Genomic DNA, 22,839 nt, shown 5'->3' with positions numbered 1-22,839 from the left:
GCTTAATGAATTAGCACAATGGGAGCATATCTATGTAATCACCACTCAGAATGATGAATAAAAGCAGCAGTGTAGATTGCCCCCATGTTCTCCCTCTCAATCCCTATTATCCTCATTTTCAAAGTTAGCTAGTATCTTGATTTCTAACACCGTAGTTAACTATGCCTGTTTTTGAAGAGCATATGACTAGAACTATAAATTTTATAACTCAGTGTTATGTTTATAAGATATATCTGTGCTATTGTATGTAGCAGTACATTTACTTCTATTGTTATAAAAATACTTTTTAAAGAAAATTTCTATCCATTCTTTCACTGAAAACATGGAATCAGCTGTCTTCCTGTTAAACTGACCCATCTCTCACTGTATGTTCCTCTTTATCTCTTAATATTATATCTTACCTTAAATTCTGCTTTTTTGAAAAGCTTTCTTTGATTATCTTTGTATAATATATATTTTCCGTTATTTTCAATTTATTTGTGTTTTTTTAATAAACAACATATTTAGGTCAACTTTTTTCTGAACATTTTTTTAATTACAGTGTTTTAGTCCATTTTCATTTTACTTAATTACTAATTAATTAATTAAATGTACCGCAAATAACATTGTCATATGCAGCTTAAAATATATAAAGAGCTAAGGCATATGAAAACAATAGCACAAAGATATGGGAAAGTATTAAATGGAGTTCAAGAGTTTTAATATCTCTGCATTGTCCATGCTGTGGACAAAATATATATTCAACTTGATGAATCAAGAGTGCATATGTCTATTTTAAAAAGTTTAAAAAGAGAAGGAAAATCATACATAAATGACAAAGGAAGAACAGATGGGGAAATCAAAAAATAGTTTTCTATTTTTCTTTTGATTTTTAATATAGAAAAGTTAAACATATACTTTATAGAAGTAACAGAATAGTGTGAGGAGCCCTACCCCAAGTATTCATTTTTTCAGTTAAATTCCCACCCTATCCCCCAACTCCCATATTATTTAGAAGAAAATCCTAAACATCTAATTTTATCTACAAATGTCTCAATGTATATTCTGAGAGAGGACTCCCAAAAATTATTTTAAAAAATAATTTTTGAAGTTATTAGTAAAATTTCCTACAATAAATTGGCAATCTATTTTTAGAGTGATGAAAATGAACAAGAACAACAATCAGACACAGAAGAGGGATCCAATAAGAAAGAAACTCAGGTAAATACCATTACTTTTTGTATTGAGAAGTATTCATATTTTTTAATAATCCTTTTAAATTGTGTTTTATTATATTTATTCATGCAAAACAGTTATTGCATACTCTACCTACATGCCGGGTATGCAATATCAGTGTTTGCCTGGGGATCAGGATTAAAAGGACTGGGAAGGGTCACAAAATAATGTTTTGGAGGTGATGAAAATGTTCTGGGTCTTGATCCTAGTGGTGGTTTTGTGGATATACAGAACTGCCAAAACTCACCAAATTGTACACTCTAAGTGCATGTAATTTATTGTATGTCATTTAACCTTCGGCGTTAAAAGAAAAAGCAAAAAAAGAAATAGTACCCTTGGCCAAAGGAAAATATCTAAAGGCTACTCAGAAGTAGTGGAAATCCGAAAGTAGTAGGCTCAGATTTTATTTCAAAATTATGTTCTGGAGAAGATAGGCATCTTTTAACTTTCTTTTACATATATTTAGAAATTTAGAGTCTCCAACAGATTTTTATGTTTAGAATCTAAAAGACATTTTTTTCCTCTCAGTACTGATGAAGGACCTAAAGCAAGTTTGAATGACAAGGCTGCATAGCCAGCAAGGGTTGAAAGTTCCCCCACCCGCTTCCTGATTGTTTGGCTGTGCAGAAAGCTAAAAAATATTTAAAATATTTCTATTCGTATGAGGATAGAGCTGAACAACACGAGTTAGTTCTAAACCTGGCATTGTTTAGCCTGAAATAGCATTCTGGTCATATTAATATTATTTTACTCATTTTGAGTTGAAGTTCCTTAATAGAGCAAACACATTTCTTTTTACTCAGCAAGGATCTACAGTAACAGGAAGTGAACAAAAGTAGGTTGCCTTTGCTAGGTAACTGTGAACATTATTTTAGGGCCAAGTTTGCCTATTTCCACCCCAAAATTTTATTTTATCTTTAGGTGGCCAGACATTAAGGAGTGAATTGGTTCTGAGGTTACATTATTTGCAGACCTAAAGCTTTAACTGTTACCTAAACTATTTGCTTGTCAGTTATCAGAACTCCCCAATTTACCTATGTCCCTTCTTTATTATATTCTATCAACTTACCCATCATCTTCCTTTCCCAGTAGTACCCTGTAAATTCTCATCTTTCCATGAAAAACAATGGACAGGTAAACAAGAGGGGAGGAAATTAGTAAACCTTCCCTGTCTGACACCTCTCATTGCCTTATCATGCGGACTCCAACCCCCACCAAGCTGGAGTGGAAGGGAGATTATCTAGCTTTTAAAGTTGTAATTTTGAAGCATATTGATGTATATTGTATTTAGTTTTACTGTTAAAATTATATGTGAGATACGTTAAAATGAAGAGGAACATTGTTTCTAAAAAGAAAAGTTTTTTTATTTTCAATTTAAGTGTTTTTTGTTTACTTTAAATAGATCTATATTTATATGTTATTCGTTACTTATAACTAAAAGAACTCCAACCTATTTAATAGAACAATCTATTTGTTGTAACTCCAAATAGGTTGGAGTTCTTTTAGTTATAAGTAACGAATAACATATAAATAAATATAACAAATATAAATAACAATATGAAACCTAAGTCAAACTGGATTAAACAAAGAAAATGTACTCCAGTTATATTCTGCAGTCCTTTGTGTCAGCTTCATCCTCAGGCTGATTTATCTCATAGGGATGAGATTATAGTTGGCTTAGGATAGACAGGGCCTATCACTGAACTGTTGCAGCCATTTTGCTACCAACATGGGCTACATGTCATCTCACCTAAACCTAGTAACTGCTACACCATCAGAAAAAGGAAGAATGGATGTAGATAAATAAATAAGATGCAATGTATGTGTGTAGATCAGTATTTTCTATATTCACATAGATGTTATGTGTCCAGAAAAGGTTAGTTAGATAACAGTGGTTATCTAGAGAATGGAGGGATGAGAAATTACACAGGAACTTTGTATACCATTATATGAACTTACAATACCATAGTCAGAAAGATATTTCTGAATATCATTCTATATGTTTTAATATTTTTTATCTTTAAAAGCATATTTTTACTTTGGAAAATTAATCTTAAAATTTGGGGAACAAGGGCATTATGCTAAATGAAATAAGCAAGTTACAAAAAGACAAGAACTATGTGATTCCACTTATTTTATTTGGGTATCATAGAAACAGAAAGTAGAACCATTGTTGCGAGAGCTAGGAAGAGGACAAAGGAAATTGTTCTATGGATATAGAGTTTTATTTTTACAAGATGAAAAAATTCTAGAGATCTTTTGCACAACAATATGAATATAATTAAAAATACTGAACTATATACTCTAAAAAACAGTTTACATAGTAAATTTTACAATATGTGGTTTTTACCACAATTCTTAAAAGTTTTTAAATGATAGGCCGGGCATGGTGGCTCACGCCTATAATCCCAACACTCTGAGAGGCTGAGGTGGGAGGGTTGCTTGAGCCCAGGAGTTGAAGACCAACTTGGGCAACATAGGAGACCCTATCTCAACAGTAAATTTAAGAAATTAGTCGGATGTGGTGTTGCATGCGTGTAATCCCAGCTAACTGGGAGGCTGAGGCAGAAGGATCACTTGGGCCAGGAAGTCGAGGCTGTAGTGAGCTGTGATCATATCACTGCACTCCAGCCTAGGAAACAAAGTGACACCTCATGTCAAAAACAGTAATAATAATCAGTGATAACACCATGATTTTTAAAGACAAACGGAATGTGAGTGATTTCTGTGACTAGACTTTCTATTTTTAAAATTTAAATCAGTGAATGTAAGTGCAAACTATAAGGTGAGATGTATTATTTTTGTTTGATATGTAGACATTTTAGTTCATGAATAGCCATTTTACTGAATTTGAATATGTTGAAAATTGAAATTTATTCTTTAAAATTGTTAGTTGTTGTAAAACCAAAGAGTAAATCAAAATAAAACATTACTTTAAAAAACAATGGAAGGAGCAAAGTTGAAATTGGTTTTGCAGAGGAAATTTACATAGACTTTAGTAAAACATTTTTAGTCCAAAATAGGCTTAACAATCCCAAAAGTAACCTAGTAATTTTACAGTATCTCCAAAGATAAATATAATGGGAAATCACTAATATTTAAATTAAGAAGTTTAACAAACCATTCTGTATAGTTAAATTATAGAATTAGTGAGTATTTCAATAGAAGAAGAAAAGGCTAAATTTGACTACTGAAAAAGACTACTTTGGCCCCCAGTAAGAGTGTTTTACCCTATTAATCTTTTCACCATTTAAATAAGACTTTCTGGAACTTGAGTGTAGCATACCACTTGCTTGAGAAAATTAAATTTCCTATCACCTAACTGCTAACCTTAAAGGTATATAGCTAGATTTCCAGAAAGTAAATTTTAAACAAAATATGTATATACTGTTATGTATAAAGTACCTTAGGTGTTCATTTGTTTGCTTCTCATTGCCTCAGAAACAAAAATGAGTAAACTGCTTTGAGATATCATAGTAAACTCAACATTTCTTAATGTAAATATATTACTTCCTCCTGCTCAGTGGGTATATGTAATAGATATCTTAGTCTCTTTTTTTATTTTAATTAAAAAATATTGTAAGTGGTCATTGTAGGAAGTCACAGGAGATACCCATAAATTGCCACATGTAATTGCATGATGGATATGCCTTTGAAAATATACAGTGACTCTGTATTCTAGAACCTCTTTCTAAAACAACCTCAGTAAAATTAAAACACATGTAGAAAACAGATGTTACTTTAATAGTTTGAAAATGCTATTGATACTACATTAAATTTACTTAATCAGAGGTTAATAGTTTAATGAAAACATAAAAATTTAGTATGCCTATGTTTTTCTCTTTCTTTCTAGACGGATTCCATTTCTAGGTATGTTTTATTTATTTTTTAATTGACTTTTTTCTTATTTTTATCTTTGTTAAAAATGTTTTGCTAGGAATCTATGGATTTTGTAAGTTTATAGAATTATTTGATGATAAAAAAATTACAGAAATTTTGATGGCCTTATCATTGTTACTAGCTTTCTTTGTTAAAGGCTTTACTTCTAGATCACTAGTCAAAGCAAGTGAGATTTTTTCCCAAATCTCTACAACAGAGGTATTCCAAAGTTTCTTAGGTTAGTTCAACTATCTCATTATTAACATCAGGGACTGATAAAACCCACACTTGGCCAGAAATATATTTGATTAAGTATTCAGAATCTTCTCTTATGTAGCCCTGCTTTAGACAAAAGAGAACCAATGAAGACACTTTAAAAAATGTCATCTAGCTCAAGCCTGTAATCCTAGCACTTGGGGAGGCTGAGGCAGGAGCATCGCTTGAGTCCAGGAGTTGAAGACCAGAGTGGACAACATCAAGACTCCATCTCTACCAAAAAAAAAAAAAAAAAAAATTTTGTCTTAATTATCCAGGCATGACTATATGCTCCTCTATTCCTAACTACTGGGGAGGCTGAGTCAGAAGTATCACTTGAGCCCCCAGGAGTTCAAGGTTATAGTGAGCTATGATTGTGCCAGTGCACTCCAGCCTGTACTCCTCACTGGACACAGTGAGACGCTGTGTCTTTAAAAAAACAAAACAAAACAAAACAAAAGTGTCACCTAATTCAAAATTATCCATTTTTTCAGAGAACCTCCACTCTATCCTTGATTTTGATCTCCATTCCATTTCTCTTATCATTGTTAACCACAGCCCTGTAAGACCAATAATAAATTTCTGTCTACTGATGATTCTATTGAATTGAAATGCAGAGCCAATGGCATCTGTCAGAAAAGGTAATCTGAATTTCAGAACCAGATAATAAGAGAATTCTCCTTTACCAATAAGCTTTGTTTTTCCTGTTTAGGACAAAGCCATTACCTGTCACTTTGGATATACTTTATTTCATCAAATCTAAGACATTACTCATTTTTAGAACACCATTGTGTTACCTACTACTAAAAAAAGGAAAGGTGCTACCAATTAAACTAGAATGCATCGTCAATTGTAAGCCATTTTCTGGTTTTGGAAATATTAAAATGTGGGAGGAAACGTACAATTTAGAATATTAATCATATGAAACCAGTTTTGGCTTTTAAACATGGAAATGTTGACTCTCTTCCTCAATTAATGGAAATTAGTAGTATTAAAAAATAGCTGGGTGCAGTGGCTCATTCCTGTAGTCTCCCAACACTTTGGGAGGCTGAGGCATGTGAATTGCTTGAGCCCAGGAGTTCAAGACCAGCCTGGGCAACATGTTGAAACCCTATCTGTACCAAAAGTACAGAATTAGGCATGGTGGCATGTGCCTGTAGTCCCAGCAACCCAGGGGGCTGAGGTAGAAGAATCACTTGAGCCCGAGAAGTCAAGTGCAGTGAGCTGAGATCATGCCACTGCACTCCAGCCTGGCAGCAGAGTGAGACCCTATCTCAAAAAATAAAATAACTTCCCACTTATTATATATCACAAAAATTAATCAGATAACAGAGGGAGACTGTGACCTACACTTTTGAACTGTCAAGTTATATGTGTACTAGGATGTATGTTAATATAAGTTGTAAAAGCCTATAACAAGGTTTTTTATTTAAATCTTTTGAAGATATGAAACCAGTTCTACATCAGCTGGTGATCGATATGATTCCTTGCTGGGTCGCTCTGGATCATACAGTTACTTAGAAGAAAGAAAACCTTACAGCAGCAGGCTAGAAAAGGATGACTCAACTGACTTTAAAAAGGTACTTGGGTTATTTAGTTATATTTAATAAAAAATAAGTTATCTTTTATGTTGAGATACTCATATTCAAATGTTATTTTAAAAACTCATAATGAAATGAGTAAAATAACTTATTTTCATTTTCAGTTTTCAGCAAGTGATGGTAAGTAGAATGTAAATAGCTGTTTGTTTATTAAAGGGAAGAGAAAATCATCCAAGATGATTTTACATTTAAGTGTCTCAAGTCATTGCTATGATTGAGCTGGAAAGGAGCATTCAGTAAACAGGTACACACAAGTGTATGCACACTTTGTTTCTTTGTTTGTTACTAGGAAGCAGCCAAACAGAAGATGGCTTTTCCTAAGAGAATATATTGATAGTTTTTCATAGGTAACTGAAAAACTTGGGGCAGCTCAAGTGCCATTAAGGATTGAAGTAATTAAGAAATAAATCCCAGAAACTCAATAATCTGGGATTCATTTATATATTCATATTTTGTGCTTCATAGTAAACAGAAAGTCTGTTGGAGAAGGAGAAAGCTTATGGCATTTGTACATGTCCCCAGTTATCTGGCAGCTGTTTGAATTACCTACTTTTTTAAAAGCCAAGTTAGGGGAATGGGTGAGGGAGAGAATCATTTTACATTATGAATAAGATTCATCATTTATTCAATAAAGAATTGAACTGTGCTAAGTAGAGAGATTCTACTAATGGGCAAATGGAGATGAAGATGTTATCTTGCTCTCGTGGGCATCTTCCATGTAGTGGGGGAGAGAGACCTTATTATATAGTCATACTAATGAATGTATAATAAATAACGGAGACAGTTAACCTGAAGTAGAAAAGCAATTTTATAAAAGTATATAACAAAGTAGATTGATTTCCTTGGCTGGGCACAGTGGCTCATGCCTGTAATCCCAGCACTTTGGGAGGCGAGGCAGGCAGATCACCTGAAGTCGGGAGTTCGAGACCAGCCAGACCAACATGGAGAAACCCCCTCTCTACTAAAAATACAAAATTACCCCGGGTGTGGTGGCGCATGTCTATAATCCCAGCTACTCAGGAGGCTGAGGCAGGAGAATCACTTGAACCCAGGAGGCAGAGGTTGCATTGAGCTGAGATCACACCATTGCACTACAGCCTGGGCAACAAGAGGGAAACTCTATCTCAAAAAACAAAAAATTGATTTCCAAAGGAAGTGTGGTTTCAGCCAAACATGGAAGGATTACTAATAGTTAACTGGCAAAAATGGGAGAGAAAATTTTTCCAAATGGAGTGGAACTACACGCGCATAGACCTGGTGGGGGGAGAATACATGATGCATTGGAATAATTAAATTTTTATTATGGCTAGTAGGGGGAAGAAATATTTATTTGAGGCAGCAGTTGTGTAGGCTGAGACCGGATAATGCAGTGCCTTATAGGCCACTGTAAGATTTTGTGTATGCTAAGAACATCGGGAAGCCATTCAAGAGTTTTTAATTTGTGGGTGGAAATGGAATGGTTGGCCTATGAAAATGACGAGATTTTCATTTTGAAAAGTTAATTTTAGCTCCTATATACAAAACAGATTAGAGAGCGATCAGGGAATTAGAATAGTTTAGATAAGAGATGATCATAGCCAGAATTATGGTGGAAGTAGTAAAGCAGGGGTAAGGAAGAAGCAGTGTTAAGAAAGACAAAAAGCATTAGAAAAGGGGAAGGTCTTGGATCTTATCCCGGATTTGAAATATTTCAGGAAATACGTCATTTGCCTTTTAACTTTACTATAAGCAATATAGAAGTATAATGATAAATACAGCTGGTACTCCATCTCATTTCTGGGAATTCAAGAGAGAGTGATGGGCAGAAAATCTCACGGACTCCAAATAAAGATCACAGTGACTCCTTAGCCCTAGCTGCAGTTGCTGTGCAGGTATGTGGTCCCTCTTTATCAGATGACTGAATCTTTTTTAAGATAACCTGAAAAGTCCGATTTTTCTGTCAAGTCTTGATTTTTGAATGCTGGAACTAATTTTAAGACTTTATATGGGACAGACACACTTACATAACCAACAGTCTGTACTTTGCAACCATGAAGGATTTTTTAAATGTATCTTTTATAGCTCATATGGTACATTAAGCTGTTTTAATATTGCAAAGTAATCAATGAGAAATTTTAAAGTAATAGGAGAGCAGAAAAGTAATTTGTTCTTTTACCCTAATTTTTATAGCTTTATGAACAAATTCTCGCTGAAAATGAAAAGCTGAAGGCACAGCTACATGATACAAATATGGAACTAACAGATCTTAAATTACAGTTGGAAAAGGCCACCCAGGTTTGTATCCTTTTCTTTTTGTTACTCTCAAGGTAATGGTTGTGATTTATTCCATCTAAAAATGGTATTAAAATTTTTTCTAATACTCTAAATAGAAGTTTGATAATTGATAATAGAAGATAATGCTGTTTTTGGATTATTTACTTTTTCTGAAGTAAATTTAAAAAATAGTCTTACAGTCAAAAGTCAACATATAAAAAGCTTTTTAATACCAATGTTGTGGTATGTCAAGGTTTTAAATGTTTATTTCCAGAATACCAAATGTAGCAAGGCATTAAAACATTAAAAGCATCTATACAGAATCATCTTATATCCATATAAAAATTTTTATAAAAATTTTTATTTACTACAAATATTTTCTGTTTGTTCAAGTAAAGATTATTTTATATTGTAGTGCTGGAAGAAGGTAATTTTAATCATAACTCCTTTTGTAAGTTCCTTCTCTGCAGCAGCCTAGAGAAGATAAATTTGAACAATAAAATTGGGATAGCCAAGCAAAACTCACAACCTTGTACATATGATCTGGCAATTGTTTCCCAAGCCACTTTTCCATTTCCATGGAACATTAGTTCTGGGAAATAGGAATAGGTACATCTTCTCCTCGTTTCCCTCCTTTCAGAAAACAAAAAAAACTTTGTGATCAAAGAAACTAGGGAAATATTACATATTTTACATGTTAGAGACTTTACAGGGTCTATTTATTTGCTAAAGGCTCTAAGGCATCCTGTAATTTTTAAGAAAACAAACGTGTTCAATTTTAACCTGGGACTTTCTAGCATAAACGTACTTCTGCAGCACAACTCTTAGAATCCCGCTGAAAGCATGGATCTAAAAACAGCACGTCCAGATCTGTGAATGGGACTACATACTCTTTTTGATCAGTCTTTACACTCATCTTTTTCTTAATTTTTAAAAATTATAATAAAACAACACCAAAACAAAAACCAACAAAGTTCATTCTATTTGTTGAACTTAAACTTGTTACCAGATCCTTCTTTTAACCATTGTTGTGTTGTAAAGCAATTGTCTGAGGACAGTAGATACTGTGCTAAACTTCCAGGGGTCAGGCTAACCTCACAAGGTTGTGAAGACTCCTCAGATTCCTTCATGTTAATGGAGGTTTTTGTAAAGATAAACAGAAAAGTAAAACAGAACAAGAATACGTTTCATAGTGAGATGTCATAAAAACTTATAGTGTCATACACATTAAAACTACTGACTTATATTTAGGCTTCATGGTAAGCTGTAATGTTTAGCAGAAAAGTTAACTAAGTAAAAATATCTAAACTGATGTTGGTGTTTTTTAATCAGTGAACTTGTCATCATCCTTCAGGTTGCATTAGTATCTTAGTGAGCCTGTATACATAAAAATATAATGAGCTCTCTGAGCATAGCTTCAGCTCTAGGGATTTCATTACAATGTTAGTTCTAAGTAAAGATGTCCACTGCAGCCGGGCGCGGTGACTCATGCCTGTAATTCCAGCACTTTGGGAGTCCAAGGCAGGTGGATCGCCTGAGGTCAGGAGTTCGAGACCAGTCTGGCCAGCATAGTGAAACCTCATCTCTACTAAAAGTACAAAAAAAGTAGCTGAGTGTGGTGGTGGGCGCTTGTAGTCCCAGCTACTCGGGAGCTGAAGCAGGAGAATTGCTTGAGCCCGGGAGGTGGAGGTTGCAGTGAGCCAAGATCGTGCCACTGCACTCCAGCCTGGGTGACAGAGTGAGATTCCATCTCAAATAAATAAATAAATTTATTAAATAAATGCACTGCTTCCTACTATAGTGTTCTGTCATGGTGACTCAGCTCATCTGTGTCTCCACTACTTAATGCCTTCTCTGTGTTCTGCTTTGCTGCCTACTTCATTGTCATGTAATTATTCTGTATCTCTCTCAGTCAAACCCTGCAAGAGAGGGGAATTGATAGAATTAGCCACTTACTACCCAGTATGGAGTAGCCTGTTTTGTTAGTGACCATTTCATAGGTCAATGGACAGAAAGTTGCCTGTGGATCGGGTATCAATTTCTGCTAACCTGGCAAGAGAAGCAGGATTAAAAAGTATGACAGCTTCTGCCTTGGCAGGTACTCTGAGTATCATGTCCAGTATACTGAGTTAATAATGAGCAGTATAATTCATAAAAATAAAACTGATAAGCATTAAAGTAAACTTTTGGGGTTCAACTTTCAGGCATTTATCCTGAATCTACTGTGAACTTTTCCACCTTTTTTTTGTTTGTTTGTTTTTTGGCATTGATTGACTTCGTAACTTTTCACAAATATACAAATATTTGCATCAGATATTTGCCACAAATAGCAGTGGCAGTTTTGATAGTTGCATGAAATTAATCTTGAAGTTTAGGTCTATTTGATAGTATTTAGCCAAGAGACTCTGGAATCCTTGACTCTTGCCCTAGCTCAGGTACTCTCCTTCCCGTATCATCTCCAAGGAAGGGAAAAAATATGCCAGCCTACCAGAACCAGTCTGCTGAATACCACTTTGCCAAATGACCAGTTCACCAGATTTACTCATTGTGATTTTAACAGCTTTAACTGGAATGTTTAACAAGAAAGTTAACTAAGTAAAAATACTATCTAAACTGATGTTGATGTTTTCTAATCAATGAAATTGGCAAACCACATATAATTGCTAAAATGTTCCCATATGAAAAAATCTCCAATGAAATGCTATTTTTCCATGTTTTGTTAATTTACGTGTGATGTTATTATTTTGGCTATTTGATTTTTTTCAGGTGCTTTTGAATATTATTTAAAAATTTTTCGATTTTGTAAAGAGTTTCTATGATTTATTTTTAAATCCTCAAGTGGCGTTATCAGCCTTTGTTTTATATTTCTAGCAATTAAATGTTTAAATTCAGAACCAAAAATAAATGAGAATTAACTGAACAGTCTCATTCATATTTAAATTATTTTTTTTTTTAATGGATACAGCGTCTCGCTTTGTCACTCAAGCTGGAGTGCAGTGGCACAATCAGGGCTCTCTGCAGCCTCAATATCCCTGGCTCAAGCAATCATCCCACCTTATCCTCCCAGGTATTTGGGACTACAGGCAATGCCACCACATCTGTTTAATTTTTCAATTTTTATTTCTTTATTTATTTATTTATTTTTTTTTTTTTTGTGGAAACAGGGTTTCACTGTGTTGCCCTGGCTGGTCTTGAACTCCTGGGCTCAAGTGATCCGCCCACCTCAGCTTCACAAAGTGTTAGAATTACAGGTGTGAGCCACTATACCCAGCCTCATATTTGAAATTCTGAACTGAATTTCTTACAAGAAGCAATTGGAATATTGACTTTCATGTTTCCAGAAAGAGTACGCACAAAAGCTTGAAGCCATTTAAAATAAGAGAAAGAGTAAGAAAACCTGGCCATGACTAGTTCTTTAAATGTTACACACCATAACCATTAAAATTGTGAAAGAGGAATCAAAAAGTGACTTGGTTACAAGTCCTAGAGATACTAAAACATGAATACTGAAAGGGTTGGCATTAAAGAAAATTATGTAAAGAAATATTTTTTAAATTACCACATTGAACAGTGAAATTATGTTTAATCAATATGTTTTTAAAGCATATTTTATGGTTAGCACTCATAAAGCATTCTTGTTAAAGTGGTCAAAAATCATTTTTGGTAAATTAGTAAAATAGGTTATTCAGCAAGTTGGCTTTTGAGGAATTCATTTTCAGCAAATTGACCAGGAATTCCAAGGGAGATGTTTGTATAGATATCAATGTAAATAAGATCTAAGATGCCACTTTTTGTTGTTGTTGTTGTTGTTGTTAAACTGGGCCTGTGGTCAATGTCCAGAGCTCTCTAATCTCTAGTACAGGATACAACATGTGGCTAAAACCCAAGGTGCTTTTCCATCCCTTAAAGCCAAGCTTAAATATCAGGATTTTATCAACTTTGAGCTGGTCACATAGTACAGGAAGTGGAAAAAATGAAAGGCCTGAGCTCACCAGCAGAAGAAAGCTGTACAGCTAGAATTTCTTGTGAGTGAAAGTGGATATGAACCAATTGTGGAGCATGGATGATTGGAAAAGAAACCTCTAGAATGTGAGCCAAGACCAAGATAGCTGTGGGAGAAGATAAAAAGGCCAGTTTACTGGTCTGGCTGCATGGATACAGAGTCACTCAACCTGGTAATGAATATATTTCAATCAAGGTCCTGGAATCTGACCATTGTGATTAGCCACTCCTGATGGTGTAGGAAAAGAAAGAATTTTGGCTTCAGAAGGAAAGCTACAGTTTTTTTGTTTTTGTTTTTCTTCCACAGTACTCACTCACTCACCCTCACGCCCAACTAAACTATGAAAGTTCCTGGGGAAAAGTGATAGAGAACATAAAATGAGAGGTCTGGTTACCATTCTATTTCTAAACATTCGTTTCACTCTTTATTATTTTAATACAAATCCTGTTTTCTCTTTGCTTTACTCATGAACCTGTGTTTTACTCCACTTGAATATTGTGATTTAATACCCGTTAACAGAGAATTACTGTGGTCGCCCCTCAATCTTTTTTGCACTTACCTCTTTCATAATTTCTTACTTCGTTGCAGAGACAAGAAAGATTTGCTGATAGGTCACTGTTGGAAATGGAAAAAAGGGTAAGTGTCCCGCTTATTAAATAATTATTTTTTTTCTTGTTTTAGGTAAACAATGGTAGGTTTTTTGTTTTTGTTTTGTTATTATGGATGACAGTTTTAATTAGTTTAAATTAATATTTATTGAGTTAATGTATTTTACAGCAACTTAGCTTCTTTATAGAATTCTATAGGGTCTCTAGGTATGAAATGACCTTGTTAAATAAAATTTAATTTACCACATAATTATTTTAATGAATTAAAAAAAACTATCTTGCCTTGATTCTGAAATGTACTACACACATTTTGATAGTGAATTTGATATTCTTGAAATGCTGTTTATCTCTTATGGTATGTACCTAAAATGTTTTACTCATAAATACATTTATTTTAATTATTTATAAACCTAAAATACTTCTATTTTTGAAATAAAGTTTTTAAATCTGGAACATCAAATTTTCAAATTCTTTTTAAGGTAAATTTAATAATTTTTTTAAATTTCGAGTTGAAATATTTAACTTAGGATATTTTAAACAAAAAAATTGATTACAAGAAAATCCTTATGCCACTTGATGTCTTTCTTTAATTTTTTATTGACTGTAATACATTCACTTGTATTTCTCTTCAGTTATTGTTGCTCAAAGGTCTAGGAGTAGTCATAGGAATAAATTTACAAGTTTAGCCTGATCAGTTGAGAATGTATAAATGATCCAAAAGTTAAAGTGCCCAAAGATTGTTTGTAGTGTAGCTGAGCAGTAGCTAGACTTGGTAGGGTTTCGACCACAGAAGAAATGGCAGGCTGGTAGCTATGATCAAAGAGTAAATTCTCAGGAGCTATTGATATAAAAACATTTTTCTTCCATTCTGTTTTAAAAATAACCAATTTGCCTTTTTCACCCAAAAAAAAGAGAAATGGTTAAAAAAAATAAAGAATATAAAAATAGTCTTTTAATGTCTGTGTCATTTGCTAGTTGTACCTTGCAGTAGCTACCATTTTATTATGATTTCTGCAAGTTTTAAAAATTAGTGTTCTGAGCCATGTTTTCAAAATGGACATAACTAATAATTGCTAAAATAGTGTTTTAATAAATTTAATATTGATTATTATTTCCTGTTAGAATATTTAACTGTTACTGAATTTTATCTCCAGGATAAGCAGAAATAATAAAATCAGTTCTTTGTTATACTAACGGTTGAGATGAAAGGCATAGTAACAAACTACTTAAAGTAATATTTGTTTTTCAAATATAATCACAATTTCAAATATTTAATTTTTCTTATGAAAGTAATATGTTTATTGCAGAAACTTTAGCAAAAGAAGAAAATATTAAATTATCCGTAATCTGTCATGCAGAGATAGCTGATATTTTGATACTTTTTTTTTTTTTCTAACATATACATGATGCAGACACATTCATATTCTGACAGGTTCACCTGACCTCCTTTTTCTGCTTGTCAAATGCAGATAAATTACAAAGTAGCTAATCCACTCTCTATAATCATGGTATTAATAGTAAACTGCTAACATTTATTCAGCATTCCCTATATCGAGCAGGCACAAAATTGAACAGTTTACCTGCATTTTCTCTCAACCATATTTTTTGTGGTTTTGTTTGTTTGTTTTTTAAAGAGATAGGATATTGTTCTGTCACCCAGGCTGGAGTACAGTGGTACAATCACGACTCACTGCATCCTCCAATTCCTGGGTTCAGCTCTGTCACCCAGGCTGGAGTACAGTGGCACAGTCACGGCTCACTGCATCCTCCAATTCCTGGGTTCAAGCAATCCTCCCACATCAGCTTCCAGAATAGCTGGCACTACAGGTGCCTGCCTCCACACCCAGCTATTTTTTTAATTTCTTTTTGGAGACAAGGTCTCACTTTTTTGCCCAGGCTGGTCTTGAACTCGTGGCTTTATGCTATCCTTCCACCTAGGCCTCCCAAAGTGCTGGGATTACAGGCTTGAGCCATTGTGCCTGGCCAATTATATTTTTTAATGTTAATACATTTGTCAAATATAAGAAATTTCGTACCATTTACAGTTGTCAATTTCATTGAGCTAATAGAATCAGGCAGTCGGGTGTAGTTTTCTTGTCTTACTTTACCACTAAGTTAAAATCTTGAAGATACCTAATAAAATTGAGGCTCATAGGGAGATTACCTCTCAGAAGAAATATTCTATTTCTGATATTTTGCAAAGTGGTAAAGATCAAATATGACACTTTATGTGCTAGTATTTTGAGAAGTGTGATGATTTCTATGAATTTGTCATGACTGTATTAATTTACTAGAAGAAAGATCTATGTATTGAAAATAATGTTTTTGTCTATATAATGTTTAGGCATGCTGATGTTAGAATAGCATGGTACTTAAAAGATGATGAGTAGGATTCTATCTACTTTTAAAATCCCATACCCTAAAAACATTAACATTTACAGTAAATGTACTGCTTGACTAAATATCAGCATTTGTTATTAATCTGGGAAAGAATGTCTTGGAAATAGTTTCAGTGTGATTAAACTAAATTTAAATGGTTTGTATCTGAAAGGTGACCGGCAAGAGTCAGTATCTTCTGGGCGGTATGACCTAACCAGTTTTACAGCTCATCAATTACTGCTGCTTGCTTTTTGCATAACACCCCAGAATGCTTATCATTTAAGGGAGAATAAAACAGTACACTGCAGTAATGTGTTGTGTGTTGGCTTTGCCTGTCACTCTTTGAAAGAAGTTTAAAATAAATGCTGCAGTTGCTTCTCTATTAGATTCACCGCATTAATGCTACACATAATGTCAACCTAAATATAAAGCTATAAAGTCAGTTGGATAAATAATAGCTAGTACACGTTGTGGGTGGTGGAAACGAGCTTTTCTTACATTCCTCTGAAATTGCAAAATACACATATTTTAGGCATGTTTGCTTCTTGCTTTTCTGCTTCTATCACTGTAATATGATTGCATCTTTGTGTGAGTTTTGTTTTTCTTTTCTGTACGGTCTTCAGTCTTGAGTATTGATTCACTCTAAGTTTTACATGAACTAAAAAAGTAGTTTGAACATGTTATATAGCATCCTCCCAGAAAGTCAAAGCTTTGAATTAAGAGCTTGCACTAAGGAAAAAGATCTTCATATTTATTTTTCTCAAATTTTGGAAAGCTCTTTACATATCACTGGCATCACATCTTTTCTACACTGCTCCTGATTGGACCTTTAATTCTGAAGTATCACTATTTCACAGTATAGAAGAAGACTTAAGAATATAATAATTATATAACTAACATTGGTACCTTAAATTGATCTAGGAACGAAGAGCTCTAGAAAGAAGAATATCTGAAATGGAAGAAGAGCTCAAAGTAAGTGAACTATGTTATTTATGAGAGATAGTGCTGTTTGTGTATTAATGTTTAAAATACTATTAAAGATAGGGTTTACATTAATTGTTCTCAAAGCTGATTACCCAATTTGTGAACTGTCTATATCTGGTGCTTCTCTTTCTTCCTGAATCCAGGTTCTAGTGAGTGAGAAGAGAGTCTAAAACCCAAATCTTAACACCTGTGAAAAAAGGAGAAAAATAAAATAAAAAATAAAACCCAAATTATTTTGATAATCAATTTGTGTCACACTTTTGCTGTTCATGTATAGAAAAACTTAATAATAATAATAGGATATAGGATGTATTATTTATTCATGTTTCTGTATACTTTTATGTTTCTTGGTGAGTAAGTAGTGGAGGGGGATACTATAAAATGTTCTCCTTTGAAAGTAAAGGACATTAGGGGAGTGAACAGTCAGAGCTGTATTTTGTCAAACTCCATATTATCTGTAGAAATAATTATGTTTTGAATGTCTTCACAAGAAAAGTAGCGCCGGGCGCGGTGGCTCACGCCTGTAATCCCAGCACTTTGGGAGGCCGAGGCGGGCGGATCACAAGGTCAGGAGATCGAGACCACGGTGAAACCCCGTCTCTACTAAAAATACAAAAAATTAGCCGGGCGCGGTTGTGGGCGCCTGTAGTCCCAGCTACTCGGGAGGCTGAGGCAGGAGAATGGCGTGAACCCGGGAGGCGGAGCTTGCAGTGAGCCGAGATCGCGCCACTGCACTCCAGCCTGGGCGACAGAGCGAGACTCCGTATCAAAAAAAAAGAAAAGTAGCATAGTTAATTGATTACCTCTTACCATATTGTCTTTCATAAAATATCTTTATCACATTGTGAATTAATGAACCAATGCATAGTATATTATACCCACAGAATTAGTAGTTCAGGATTTAGATGTTTCAGTATTAAATTGTTTGGTTTATTATTAGACCATTATTATTCAATGGCTTTGAAGATTGGAGACAAATCTTTTGTATTTTGTTTGCTTATATATTATTTAGTTTGAAATAGAATTTTAGGAATACATTGTTTACCTTTCTGAATCTCTTATTCTTTTAAGACGTATTATTTTTTAAAAATTATTACCTGTGATTATATTCTTACTATACGCTTTTCCATTTTCTTATTTTTTATTCCTATTTCTTTATATTCTGATTCCTGCAGAACCTGCACCAAATAAAGCAAATTCAATCTCTGAGAGAGTTAAATGAGCGACTGCTGACTGAGAATAGGGCCTTGACAAGAGTGGTAGCCAAGCGCTCAGGGTTCTATAGGCAACTGCAGTCTGTGAACCTATAATTTTTAGTTTCATCATTTCTTCTTGGTAGAGCCAGGCAGGTGTTTTTATATTAGTAGGCGTGTTTTGTAAGAGCTCACTTTTACAAATTAATGCCATTGTGTCTGGAGCATATCATATAACTAATTATGCATGGCTGCTTAGAATGTTACAAATTGTCACTAATTATATATTGCAGTTGATGAACTACACTAAAATTAGGGATGATTTTGGAATTTAAGTTGAAGACTTATTTGTACTTTTGTAAAGCTTTTGCACATTTTTTAGCTGTACAGATATTTTAGGACTTAAAATATGTTATTTACAGTTCTTTACTAGAGAGAAAACATAAACAGTATATAACATTTTACATATAATATATTTTGAAGCTGAAGATTAAGCATGCATTATCTGTTTTTCAAAATAATGTCATTTGATGTCAGAACCACATTAGTTTATAGTCATTCAGTTTTCTATTATAAATACTCAAATGAATAAACTCAAGATTACTATATTTTATATCTAAAGATTCTGAACACAGATAAGAATGCGTTAGTTCCACATAAAATTAAATCTTCCTAAAGATTTTGCTTAAGGTAGTTTTGCAAATAGAAGTTCTACTTTTATCTAGTTAGATAATCTAATACATTTTGAAAACTAAGGAAAGAGAACTATTTTGGAAAGTATGGTTTAAGGACCAAAAATATGAGCTATTTCATTTCTTAGTGAAACTGGCAAAGAACATACAATTTTAATTGTCCTTAGTAGACTATTCAGTTAACTTGTAATATTTTCATCCCCTTCATCAGTTTGTCTGTAAAACAGCAGAAAATTGAGATGCATTGTTTGAAGATATGAGGCTATTTGCTTCAAAATTGGTTATTGTTGTAATGGTTGGGTCATAGATACAGACTTACTACTTTAGCTTACACATGATATACTATTCTAATAATAGTAATTACTTGTTACCATTTAATAAGCATCTGTTTGGGATCGGACATTGTATTAGGCGTCTTAAACTGAGGTACAATAGGTGAATCCTTTAAGGAATTTTAATAATTTAGAACAAGTCTAACTTCTTCAATATTTTCCTAGGTAGTTTGGCTTTCTTGTGGAACAATGTTAAGTATTACGATTTTAGGTCTGACATATATAAAGCAAAAGTCTTTGGTTTGGGTGCTGACAGGAACCTTTTTTAAGAGCCTATCCTAACAAAAACTGGCTTCATTGTCTTGGCTGCTCGAATGTGGTGTGCTTGTGAGTCATAAAATCAAGTGATTTAGTAAATTGCAATGGAAAATTTGGAGAGAATAAATCTTTCATTCCAGCATTTATGAAACTAATTAGCTTTACAAATCCAGGTGTGTTTTTTTTTTTCCTTCCTGATACATGTTTTAGATACTAGAAATATATATAACTGACAAAGCTCGATCATGTGTTTTGTGGTGAAAATATAACATTTATTAAAAATAATGTTTTATCTATTTATTGAAGGTAAATCTTCAATTTTTCTCTTTACAGATGTTACCAGACCTAAAAGCAGACAACCAGAGGCTAAAGGATGAAAATGGGGCCTTGATCAGAGTTATAAGCAAACTTTCCAAATAAAAAAAGAAAAAAAAAAGCAGCAAGTAATGGAATTGCACATATTAGTAACCCAGTGGACCATAATTGGCAGTCACTGGAAGCCTGGGAAGAATCCTTGGAGACTGTCATTTTCGGATATCCTGCCAAATGCCCTCTTATCTAGAATTTTTATTTCATTTTGTTTAATTTTCTGGGGTGTTTTTGTTGTTGTTGGTTGTTTTTTTGTTTTTGTTTTTTTAATCAAGACCATTGTTTCATGTTAATGCAGCTGCTGAGAAGAATTTTTTTTAATGACTGAGAAAACTTGTTTACAGCTCCAGCATATAAGGAAAGTGTTCAAGGCCAGATATGCCTCAGATATTTAACCAGTAAGCCTTAGTTGTACATAAATACTTTTGTGTCAACAAAAACCTTCAGCTCTCACAGAAGACAGTTACTCAACATTTTTTGATGTGCCACAGTTTCCAGTTTTTCGATATTTAAATTTTTTTGGCTTTTCATCTAAGTTTGGGTTTGTATTTTTTCCTTCTAAACTCTTCATGTGGCAGAGTCTTCTATGTTTTCACAGCTTTTTCATTTACAGATAAGAACACTTGCTCTTCTGTGATTATTGTCATGTATTAGGCTAATGCTGTGTTGTCTCCCACCTGGAACTGAATTGCTTGGTGGAACATATGCTTTCACTGTTTGTGCAATATGCATTTATTTCTTACATGAATGCTTTAAAGTCATTTGAGATTAGATCTTTTAATTCCTATTTTCTGCTTCATTGGTCACTTTTTTGTTTTTATTGTAGTATAAGATGTTAGATTCTGTAATCTTCACATTCATTTTAGCAGGTACTGAGTGATGCTGTATATACAAATAAGTGTATTGTTTTGATTTTTAGACCACCACATGGCATGCTTGACTATTTCTTATTTCAAATGTCTGCTAATGCAGAGTAGGCTACTCCATGATAGTGTTAAAAAACAAAATTTGCTAACAATGTGATATAAAGACTTTAAAAGTTACACATTATGTGGAGCCCTATCTTTACAAAAGTTTCCTACTGTAAAATGCTTTTATTTTCAGTTTTCATTTGATAGTACTCAACCATAATTAAACTTGCATAAGATAATTGCTTTACATTTCACATACCTATATTTATCTGAGTGCTGTCTAAAACTGTTGTGCTAGCCAAAGTAATGCTATGAAATCATTTGCAGAATTAACCCGTGAGTTAATGTTAAATGCACTGTTATTGCCATGTGAAGAGGCATCGACTTTGATACCACCATCATGTTCAGACCATTTTATACATTTCAGTGGCCTTTTTTTTAAGGAAAAAAAAAGCGCAAAACCAAGTACATAGTGAAGATGGCTTTTATTTGGACAAATAGCTTTTATATTTTCATTAAACCATGCAAAAAATACTACATCTTTCTGGCACATAACTGTCTCCTTAACCACTGAACAGTTCAGCCATTTGAATAAATTGTACATTGTAAAGCTTATAGTAGCTGATTGTATTATTGATTGTATTGTATACTATATTAAATGTGAATTTGTACCCCTTCATTTTAAAAGGTCATTGTGTTCTACTGCCTATTTTAGATTACTTTGGGGTTGGGGAAGGGTGTTTTGGTAAGCAGGATTTTAAGTCCTCTCTCTCTTGATTGGTTTTATGAAGATATAAGGTTATGCTCTTACTACCAAGCTCAGGATTCTTGATTTTAAAGGTACAAGGATAGTTGTGGGAGTTTTATTTTTGGTTATATTTGAACTGTATGAATGGTGGGTCTGAATATTGAGAATTTCCATGGTCTTATGTGGAGGTAAGATATACAGATAACTGATCAGTTTGAGTGACCGCAACATGTTCTGGTTGCACAACAGTTAGGCATGCTATGGTTTATATTTGTGAAGTTTGGATGCCTGTGAAGAATGATTAAATACATGTTTCTAATATTTTAGTGTTTTGTATTTAGGTTATTTATTCTTTGTATCTAAAACTGAACAGCTACTGTGCTATATTGATTTTATTGGTAGTATTGAGCAGACCTTGTTTCTGCATGAAACTAGTTGCAAAACCCACTATTTTGGAAATAAAAATGTATTTTGACATATACAAATAAAATGAATAAAACTATTTTAAATGTGTGAACTTTTAATGAAGACATTTTAAATTTTGTTCTGAGATATTTAAATTCTGCATGGGTATTTTTTCACTGGTTGCTTTACTTGGATACCAATTTGAATAATTTCTGAAATTGTAATATTGTGATAATTTGCACAGCGTTGTACATGCACATCTGTAAATGCAATCTTAATTGCCATATTTATGCAATCTGTGTACCAATTTGGACAAATGTTTATATATTTTACATAAAGCTGTCTGTATGCAGAATCTGAGAACTAGTTTTTTTATGATAATAAGTGGGTAAAAATAATAACAGTGAGTTTCAGGGTAGTTGCTTTGTAGCAGATTTGGCTTCCATAAACATTCTGTTTTTTTAAAAATAAACCTGTGCTTTTTCTTATCTGCAAACATAGGCTTAGTGATACATATAAAGGTAATATTCCATTGAAACATACAATTTACTTTAATATTAGATCATTTTCCAGTTTAGATTTGTCCAAGGTTCAACCTGCTAACCCATCTATAACTAAGAGGCACTTTTAGCCAGGTGTGGATGGGAGGCCCAGGCGGGAGGATTACCTGAGGACAGGAGTTTGAGACCACCCTGGCCAACAGGACGAAACCCCGTTTCTACGAAAAATAAAAAATTAGCCAGGTATGATGGCA

At 33.5% G+C, this 22,839-nt stretch overlaps 1 protein-coding gene across 12 annotated transcripts in view; it reads left to right on the top strand.

Moving 5' to 3' along the window:
• The window catches only part of PPP1R12A (protein phosphatase 1 regulatory subunit 12A), a 162,407-nt gene extending 139,982 nt beyond the window's left edge, over positions 1-22,425 (top strand). For 8 of the 12 annotated variants that reach the window (XM_077952446.1, XM_077952443.1, XM_015152305.3 and 5 more), the window contains 7 exons: positions 1,135-1,200; positions 5,069-5,085; positions 6,794-6,929; positions 9,120-9,224; positions 13,795-13,842; positions 17,115-17,165; positions 19,986-22,182. In XM_077952446.1, coding sequence (XP_077808572.1) covers positions 1,135-1,200; positions 5,069-5,085; positions 6,794-6,929; positions 9,120-9,224; positions 13,795-13,842; positions 17,115-17,165; positions 19,986-20,072 — 510 coding nt within the window. In that variant the 3' untranslated portion in view covers positions 20,073-22,182. 12 annotated transcript variants of the gene reach the window in all.
• The last annotated feature ends 414 nt before the right edge of the window (positions 22,426-22,839 follow it).

The sequence above is a fragment of the Macaca mulatta genome, chromosome 11 (genome assembly GCF_049350105.2).
Source record: "Macaca mulatta isolate MMU2019108-1 chromosome 11, T2T-MMU8v2.0, whole genome shotgun sequence".
NCBI classification, from domain to species: domain Eukaryota; kingdom Metazoa; phylum Chordata; class Mammalia; order Primates; family Cercopithecidae; genus Macaca; species Macaca mulatta.
This window is presented reverse-complemented; position numbering and strand designations above follow the sequence as displayed.